General features: G+C 30.2%; 2 protein-coding genes across 2 annotated transcripts; both read right to left on the reverse strand.

Annotated features, from left to right (window-relative positions):
- Positions 1-2,938: 2,938 nt before the first annotated feature.
- LOC111633220 lies at positions 2,939-4,079 on the reverse strand. Its single transcript, XM_023377756.1, has 5 exons — positions 3,838-4,079; positions 3,684-3,766; positions 3,404-3,605; positions 3,215-3,333; positions 2,939-3,147 (listed from the first exon to the last, which is right to left on the reverse strand). The coding sequence occupies exons 1-5, from the start codon at positions 4,043-4,045 to the stop codon at positions 3,031-3,033; spliced, it is 729 nt and encodes a 242-aa protein (XP_023233524.1). The 5' UTR covers positions 4,046-4,079; the 3' UTR covers positions 2,939-3,030.
- A 297-nt stretch (positions 4,080-4,376) lies between these two features.
- Positions 4,377-6,778, reverse strand: LOC111633224 (C-type lectin domain family 18 member B-like; the record flags this gene model as incomplete). The annotated part of the gene is made up of 10 exons (XM_023377761.1): positions 6,562-6,778; positions 6,226-6,453; positions 6,056-6,141; positions 5,379-5,479; positions 5,274-5,312; positions 5,106-5,198; positions 4,915-5,037; positions 4,717-4,824; positions 4,552-4,650; positions 4,377-4,474 (listed from the first exon to the last, which is right to left on the reverse strand). Coding segments are annotated over exons 1-10 (1,185 nt in total), but the record flags the coding sequence as incomplete, so codon positions are not given.
- Positions 6,779-9,838: the final 3,060 nt, after the last annotated feature.

Raw genomic sequence — 9,838 nt, forward strand, 5'->3', positions numbered from 1 at the left:
AGTCCAAGTAAAGTCTTAACTACTTGGACTTGGTCATGCTTGTCTGGATGCATGCCTTATTGAGAGCTATTTTAAATTCTTTTTATAACTGCTTTTTTCAGGAAAAATATTCTACTGTGAGCGATTTTCTAAAGGCAGTTAGTGTACACTATTGCATGCCGCATGGAAAGCTCTCCGTGCTGTCTACAATAGCATTAACTTGCGTGTGCTGTGCGATCGTGAAATGAGCTCTAAAGCTAAGCTTTTAAACATTAATACTAAATTTTCAGAAGCCTATTTTTTGGAAATGCTTGAGAAGTGGGTCCTATTATCTGAACAAGGATCTATTTATGTTTAGGACTATGTGCTCGCCAAGTTTCGTTCGAATCGGAGAGGCGAACATCTGGCCGTCTTCTTGTTAGCAACGATTGACCAACCACTTACTTGTTACAAAAAGATAACAAGGAAAAAATGACCATTCGGAATGCATATTATCCAATGATAATAAAAACTCAGAATTTCAAGGACGCGAGGACTTCTAAAAATTCCAAGTGTCGAATCAATTGTTATGTATGTTTCTCGTGCCAATCTTCGTCTCCGTTTCTTTTCCTCGGATCGACATTCTCCCATCACCGAAAGTCGACCATACCATCCCGAAGCCGTCGAAGGAACTCTCACTAGGGACCGACCTTTATTCAGAACTCTCTTGAAAAGAACAGGAAGACTCAGAGACCGTCATCGACGTTGAACTTCCAAGATCGCGGAATTCTTATAAGCTTCTTTTGTGTCAAATAAACGGTTTGTTGTAACCGTAGAGTTGATACCAATCGTCCCTACATTTGATCCTCTCGACCCCTTGACCATCGCGTCTCCCCCAGCAACATTGCAAGATGTAAGGAAAGCTGATTGTTACAATTTTGCTTTCAGAATTTTTTTGGGAATACTATTTATATTTCAATTAATGAAGTTATGAAATAAAGTTACACGCATTCAAGTTTATCATAATTTTTGTTTTTTTGGTTTTGTAACTCAAGTATGCTGTATTTCTATTGTTGTTCTCTGATATCAGGGTTGAATATTTCATCCAACAATTCAAACATCCAGAGGTTAACAATGACAAAATTTTATTCACTACATTTCGTTATTGCACATGCATTCGGGATAATTATTTTTATATCACCAAAAATTATAAAGTTGAAGAAAAACAAAGTAAACAGAATAATGCAGAACATAACATCTTTGGGACAGCGCGATTATATCCCTTGATAGATGATTGTAACAAGTTACCCATCAGAGTCACAGTTTTGGCATAAATTATGCAAGCTATATTTCCTTCTGTATACACTTTCTGCGACTATTTTAAGCATATCCATTTCAGTGGCGTAGCGTAGTGGGGGCGGCAGGGGCGGCAGCAAAATTTTACAATAAATAATAATATCTTGTAAAAATGTGAACCATTTCATTTCATATTTTTGTCGCACCTACGATTCGGACCGATTAAAATGAGCACGGAATTTTTTATTACTTATTCTGTGACGAAACTGAATTTTAGTCTTTTAAATTGAGATATCTAAATAAGGGGGCGGCTGACACCCACGCTACGCTACTGATCCATTTTTCTCACCAATGATTTGGAACCCACAACACAATTCATCACCAGATCTGTCTCAAACAACTTCTAATTCCTTCGGCTTCTTGCATCTTTTAGTTTTTCGTTTAATTGCTCGTTTGTTACTTTTAATCTGGAAATTTAATCGTTTCAATGGTGTAAAGTTCTAATAACAATTAGTCTATATGAACAAACATTTGTTTTCCCCATGTTATAACACGGGAAAGTATTATTTCAAATTTTCATTTTACTTTTCTTGTCATTTTAACGTAACATGTGTTACGTTCCCAGCTGGTACTGTACATTGAAATAGTGTTACATTTGACCTTCCGAGTTGTTGGAATCGTAATGTTTTGACAAACCCAATAAAGGAAAAAACCTAAATAAAAAAACCGCTCGATGCATTTCGTTTAATATCTCAGGATGAAGTAAAAATTAAATGAAATTTGGCATGGCGACTTTATAAAAAGACATTAACCACCAAAATTTAATAGCATCAAAGTTAGAGGTCGGCGATACCTCGAAGAGGGCTTTTATAAAATTGTAAATGCTAATAAAATTTTTACTACGAAAGATTAAATCTCATAACATGAATCTAATCATTGATATAATATACATCAACACTACTAAAATCAATGAGGAGAGAGGGAGTGCACTGTACATATATCAATAGCATATGAATTGTTTTAAAAGTTTAATCAACCCCAGCAAAGAGTTCAGTATTCTGAGGAAGTTTAAACATTTTAAAATAGTTTTAGGAATAAAAAAAATATACAAGTCAAATAGGAAAACCTCGTAATCACCTGCACAAAGTGGACATAACCATTTGAGAGGGTACGAAATGTTAAATGACGAAAGTATGCAATTTCAACTATTCGATGCAAAACCAAATTTTCAAGCGAGTTGCAAGATGTTTTCTAGATTAAACTAGACACTTTACACTGTCGTTCAAACTTTAAAATTCATCTCGCAAACACATGCAACTAAGTTGAATCAGCCAAGTTTGAAAAGGTTAAAAAGGCATTTATTTTCTACGATTTCTTAAGTCTGTTTCACTGTCTAAGAAAGTGTATGATCGCAGTAGAGTGTCGTATAGGGAGAATTTAAGAAGCTTTATTATAGAGCCAAGAAATTGGCGTGCTGTTCAACACTACTAAGGAAAAATTAAAAGTTATGGAGCTTTTAAAGTAACACTTTGCCTTGTTTCCGTATACCCGTCATTTCTGTACCGAGTAAACTTTCAAGGCTATAAAGTTCAAATTCTGGGATTTCCAGACATTCATATAAAATTGACCACAGAACAATTTTTGTACACGATTTTCGACAACGAAGATTTAATTATAATTAGCACGAGAGGATAGTTTTATTCAATTTGAGACAGAATGCATTACTTTCTTTACAACTTTATTATTTCAATAATTACACATTCAGAATTTAACATTTCAGCTCTTGTTGAAGAGGGAGAGCACTACAGCTATCATTTCATAGTAAACAACACGATGCAAAGCCAGGAATTTCACACTAAGAACCAGGAGAGGGAAGTCCTTCCAATCTATTCCCTAAAAAAGGAAGGAAAAGAAGTAAGTTAGTTGCCAGAATTAGAAGGGAGAAAAATATTTTACCAACCGCTTCTGTAGCTTTTCCTTCCAGGATATTTTGACCATAAAATTTTATGCGAGCTTGAAACTTAGCGAGTAAGGAAGATGCGGCATCCCAAAATGTCTCGTATTCTGCACTTTTTTCCTCTGGAAAAAAGAAAAAAACTCAGTGGGTTTGGGTTGGGGAAGAGGGAAAGTTAAAAAGGGAGAAAGTTACCTTCTCCTCGCACAGGCGGGACAATAAAGTCGGCAACAGATTCCATCGCTTTAATTATCATCTCCTTGGTGATGATTCTCTTAGCTATGTCCCAGATGATGTAGACGCAGTCTAAAGCTAAACTCAGAGCAGTCTTTCCGTAAGGAAGGAAGTAGGATGGTACTTTTATTTCAGCTAAGTACGAGACTATGTTCTCTCTTATCTAAGAGATAAAACGAATATATATAAAAAGGAATTTAAAAAACTCCCCATACAAACTTAATACAGTAAATCAATTTACCTCATTAGGTTGCTTTTTTGTGACAGGAAACTTCTCTTCCAATTTATCAAGTGATTTAACAGCAAAGTCATCAACAGCAGATACTAAAAAAAAAGGTTAGAAATAAAATTAACTGGTAGCAAGTATAATTAGTAGAAGCATTAGATATATTTACTTTGTCTATCAACTTTATGCAGTAATGGTTTAGATTTCTCGGCAGCACTTTGAAGCACATCTTTGGCACTTTTAACTGCAGCACCCACATATTCGATGTTTTGAACTTCCTCGTATTTTGCCTTGACATAACTCCAAGTTTCATTGATTACGGGAAAAGACAGGAGCTTATCGAAGAATTCCAAATGCTTTTCTTGAGTATCTTCCATTTTGACTTGTTGATTCGTCGTAGTAAATGGCTCTACTTCTCGTGCATTTATATAGCTCTCTACTTGGCATAAAAATATGCAAATCGAACTTAAAATTGAAGAATTTAATTCCATTGCCGCAAATAACTTTAAATTGTAATATAGAGTAATTAAAAATGTAAAAAGTAAAATAATTTTTCTTAAGTTAGTTTGGTTTATAAGCTAAATTTTAAATCAGAATTTCGATATAATATGAATATGTTAATTTAATGAATAGTTGTAGATTGTAGTTTCTTCAAAATATAATTCATTGTTTATTTCAAATTAATATTTAAATAAAAATTTAGTTTATTAATTTTTTAATAAAATCTATAAAAGAAGACAACAAAATAAAAGCAATAATTGATTCCGTTCTACAGAGCTGCTTGCTTGAAGAGGTTTTCGCAGTGGCTGAAAGCAGAATAAATTTAAAATTCTTGCAATTTGTTATTATTTACAGTAAAATTAATATTTTATCTTATAATCACCGCAGTCTGAACAGTTATCTTCGCAAACGCATTTATTGCCAATTAATCTAGGTACTAGTTCCGAATAGCATCTCTTCTTCTTACAGTCTGTTGAAGAATCTGGAAGAAAAAAAATCAATGTTTTCATAACAAAAATGCTAACACATCCATAATTATAGCCTATACCGCATTTAGGTCCCGGGCAGAGTAATTCGCATCGACATGATTTTATATCAAGCACAAAGCCAAAATTACAAATATTTCCTTCGCAGCAGCTTGGATTACTGTTTGTCTCTGTAAAAAGTGATTTTAAGTGAGTTACATCAAAATCTTGAAATAATAGACAATTTAAATAATTAATATACATATTCAAAGTTTACTAACGGCATTCTTGACACATCCTACGACAATAAGTACTTTTCACTCTACCTTCATCCATAGAGCAAAATAACTCATCTGGAAACCCGGAAGGTTTTCCGCATTTCGGACTTTCATCCATACAAGGCACTAAAAATTAAGCAACAGCATTAAAAATGTCTTATATTCAGTCACAGTCTTGTTTTCAGTCAAATTACCTGAACAATCCAACATGTCCCACCCATTCTTACAAATACAAGTGCATTTTTCCTCATTGAGCTGGCCGCAATTATGACACTTTAGAGAACAAGCTGCAGATGGGAAATAATAATCTTTCAGCAATCTATAAACACTTAAAAAATTTATATGTTGCCTGTAGTACTTACAGCAGTTGAATCCATAACTGTTGCATATTGCTTCTGTTACTATATGTATAAAAACATTGAAAAACTTTTATAAATAAAAAGGAAAAGAAAAGCTATGAAACTTACCACAGATATTCATGTAGCACAATCCATTATAAGATGTACTATGCAATTCACATAGAGAGCAAGATTTTCCCACTTTGTACAATTCTTCCCCTTCTATATAACTAAAATTTAAAAAAAAAAAACTGTAATATAATCTTTAAAAAAGTAAATAATAATGATTCTAAATACTAAGAATTCATATAATCTTTTGCAATACCAAATACGAGTGAAGTATGCAATAATTTCGAAAAATAAAGTATATTAGCTTCGTAATTTAATTGTACCTGACTAAATAAGGATAAATATATATCCTTACGGATCATAAATGCAGATTATACTCATAAATACTGGTATGTATAGGCTATTATATACCGATATTTATGAGTCTCAAACAAATTGTCTTTAAATATCATAGTCAGTCATTTTTATTAAAATATTTCTTATATTCTTGTTTTAACTATAATTACGACGAATAAAGATATTTGAAATAACTTTTCTTAAAATTTAATATGGAGTATATTTCTCAATTTGTAATGGATTGTTTTATTTACATAATTATTTTATTTTTAAAAATTTAATACTATTTTTAAGATTCGTCACTGTTTACCTTGCTATAATAAGTAGTAATGAATACCTATAACTACAAATTTGATTGAGAGATCTTTAAAATATATGAAAGAAATGAAATTATAACTCACGGTGGATGGTAATAGCAAACAATATATGTCTTTCCAGAACAATGCGATCTTCCGCATCCAAATGAAGTACTTTTAGAGTATACCATCTGTTCAAAAGAAAAAAAATTAATATAATGAATCTCAATGATTTGAGACAAAAATCTAATTTAAAAACCAGTTATTGCACATACTGAAGTATAATTATGACATCTGTTGTAAAACTGGCATTCATTAGCATGAAAATTGTAATATTTTTCTTCTTCAAGCCACAATTGAAAAGCGAATTTATAATCTTCATGTCCCATGAACATACTTTGAGATGGTTGTCTGAAATCTTCGAATCTTTGATCAATTCCTTTTCGAAATAAACATTTTTGTGACCATTTCTGTGCTAATGATTCTAAAGTATTATTCCATTCCTGCAAAATAAATTTGTTGAAATCAAATTTATTGAAAGCTATATATATATATATTACTACATCATACATTTTATATATGTGTAGATTATGAAATTCAACAGCACTCACTAAATATCGCATATTTGCAGCAGGAGGATAAACATTTCCACGATAAGTATTAAGAATATTTTGAATTTCCCATTTTTCTTCCACGTTGAAAGAGAACGAATGGTTCTCATTTTTGTTTCTTTCCAGTAAGATATCTGAATCAAAGAATTTTCCCTGAACAGACTTAAAAATTATAAAAATTAGCAGCTGGACGAGAATTTTCAAAGACATAATAATTGATTGGTAAATATTAATGAATTATACATTAACAATCTCAACAATTCTTCGATTGTTGATATTGCAATAGTATATCTAAGTGGTATAGCCCATTACTGTTGATATCAATAATAATAATTTTAAAAAATTTATTAATAAATAATTGAATAGTTATAAATTAGCATAGTGAATGATAATATTAAAAAGACATTATGAATACTGTATTAAGAACCATTAGAGATGCTGGCAATTTTTTCACTAATGTAAAAACCATAAAAGTTCATTTATTCTGGCGTATAATCTCAATTATCTTATGTTTTCGTTTCGTCCTAACTGTAATTTTATGTTTGATTATTTTTTTTTATAGATAAACCTATCTTTTAATCTATTTTAAATAGTAAATATGATTACTTAAAATACAGATTAAGCTTTGTAATATGAATATTAAATCGCATTCATTTCTTAACCAATCAACAGTGTTTCTGTATGATAAGATCTCCATAGTAATTCTGTGCTTATTTTCAAAGACTCTATTCAATGTAATTTAGTATCTCGAAGGCTTTTATTGGGTCAAATATTGTTTTATTAATTTATTTGCTTCCAAATACAAAAAACTAAATAAAAAAATGAATAGGTATTTAGTGAACAAACGTTACATTACATTAATTTAACTTTAATATATTTGAAGAAATAAAAATAAAATATACATATTTTTACCATTAAATAGTTTTTTTATTTGTTGATGCGAATAAAATTATTAACTGTTACGCGACGTAATATATTTTAATAAATTTATGCCTGCTTTCATATTCAATTTTTAACTAATATTTTAACTAATTTTAACTGATAATTTAAAACTAGTTAAAAATTCGATTCTAAAGAATTTTTAACTGGTAAAAACGTAAAAACTTTTTATTTTATAATGGACGGATTTATTTATAAGGATATAAATTTGTTGTAAAATGTTAAAATATGAGTAAAATAATAAGAAAACGGATAATTATTTTATTGTGGCATCGTCACAATGTCAGGCTGCAATTTTTAATCATGTTTTTAATTTACTTAATTTAAAATACATTCTCTCCACCTCAAATTAGAAGTGGCTTTCCCCTGTACATCATACTTTTCCTGTTATCAATATAGTCATGTCATATAGCAATATGATTTTGCATATTGAAAGATTTATCTTCGTCTTCGTTTCATGTAATAGCCTAAGTGTTAGTTAATTGAATGTTTTTAAAATAATAATTGAAATGATAATTTTTCTAATTATTCAAATCATATAAATCTATATATTCTTAAAAGACACTAACTTAGAAGAACGAGAAATAACTATCCTTGTTCTTATGCATCCATTATGAAATACATACTTAATGATGTTTATCTATTTATATTATTTTGAAAATAGCATTTTAAAGATACACATATCAATATAAATATGATAAAGTAAAAGAAAATAACTTTATAAGTGAGATTTTTGCACGTACAATTTATTTTTACACATTTAATTTGCGCAAATTTTCAGATCCGATAATATAATCCCGGTTTAATAGATTTAAGTCATTTTTTTCTTTCATATAGACATTTAGATGTTCTTTTTTAGAAGACTATTTCCATCAGTTTTTACTTAAAAACTTTTCATTAAGTGTCACATTAGGAAACCCTCATGTGGTAACTTTGTTATTCATTAAGAAAACTCATTAATCGGTCAATAACTTTCAATAATCATGGTCACTTATTTAATAGAGTGAGATATATCCTTCTCACGAATATTTTTACATTTCTTTTTCCGACAAAATAAAACAAACTTAGAATTTTTTCCTATAATTATTTAAATATATATAATTTTTTGCTTAAATTATTTAGTTATAATTACTGTTGATATTTATAAATATTTAATTTAGAAGTAAGAATTTATTACTTTAATTATTTTCTTATATTTTTAATTTTTCTTCCAAATGAAAGTTGGAATTTTTTTGGTCACGTGAACCAATTTAACTCTTATTTAAAATTGATGTATTAAAATCTTTTAAAAATTATTATAATAATATAAATATACATTTCGTTAAAAACATAACTATTTTAATATTCTATTATAAAATATATTTTAATTTGACTTTATAATTAGTTGCATTTGTCATACTTATTTGAATCCAGTCATTATGCATAATATTGAAAATTAATAAGAATTTTGTTTACGTTTTGAAAAAGTGAATTATTGAAATGATTTATTTTCAATAAACAATTTTTTGACTGGAGTAAGACATAGTTTATACGCGAAACATTCGCAATTAAAACATTAATATAAATGTACAAAAATTCAGGAATAAAAATGAATCTATATGTTTTCATATTATAAACTAGAAAATTTGTTTTCTTATTGGATTGCAGTGATAAATTAAGGCAATGCAACCATTAGGCGATCTGCTAAGGGTTGCGTTCAACCAAGGGTTGAAATCATCCCGGGAAATATCCCCGGGATGATTTTCTATGGAAAATTGGCCTCTACACGCAAAGAAAACTCGGAAAGTTTCACGTGGCCAACTAGTTAGTCAGGCACGAATCCGCAACCAACTACCTTCAATGATTTTATCCATTCGGCCACTGGTAGGCAAATTTCAATATTATCACGAAAGTTTCTGCTCTAACACATAACATAGCTTACATTATATAGCCTATTATATAAGCCCAAAGCAGGGATGGACCCACGGTGGTTACAGAAGCCTAAGCCCTTCCCATTGAGTATAGAAAAAGGTCCTCTTAGTACCTACAGGACGGTAAAAGCCAAAAATAGCAATTACGCATATTGGGTCACTAGCGAATATATTAATGGATAATATAGCCATTCTAAAGTTTCCCAAATGGTTAGAGATAAATCACTCCATTATCAGAACATGCACTGATATTGGATGGAGACTCTCTATTCGAACTATTCAAGGAAATTAGAATTGGATTTGGATTTGATAAAAGAAGGCAACAACGCATGGACGATCTGCCAAGAGAGATGCTTCCAAGAGGACTTTACAGGAAACTGGCTCTTATTTAGGTGTTAGATACACGAAGAAAATCCGGAAAACTTCAC

Source organism: Centruroides sculpturatus, unplaced genomic scaffold (genome assembly GCF_000671375.1).
Source record: "Centruroides sculpturatus isolate CEXI.00-Female unplaced genomic scaffold, Cexi_2.0 scaffold127, whole genome shotgun sequence".
Classification (NCBI taxonomy): domain Eukaryota; kingdom Metazoa; phylum Arthropoda; class Arachnida; order Scorpiones; family Buthidae; genus Centruroides; species Centruroides sculpturatus.

Coding starts and splice junctions, on each gene's coding strand:
- LOC111633220 (XM_023377756.1), bottom strand. CDS start 4,045: ATGGAAGATACTCAAGAAAAGCATTTGGAATTCTTCGATAAGCTCCTG. Junction 3,606..3,683: donor CAAAAAAGCAACCTAATGAG/GTAAATTGATTT, acceptor TTTATCTCTTAG/ATAAGAGAGAACATAGTCTC. Junction 3,148..3,214: donor AAGGAAAAGCTACAGAAGCG/GTTGGTAAAATA, acceptor TTCCTTTTTTAG/GGAATAGATTGGAAGGACTT.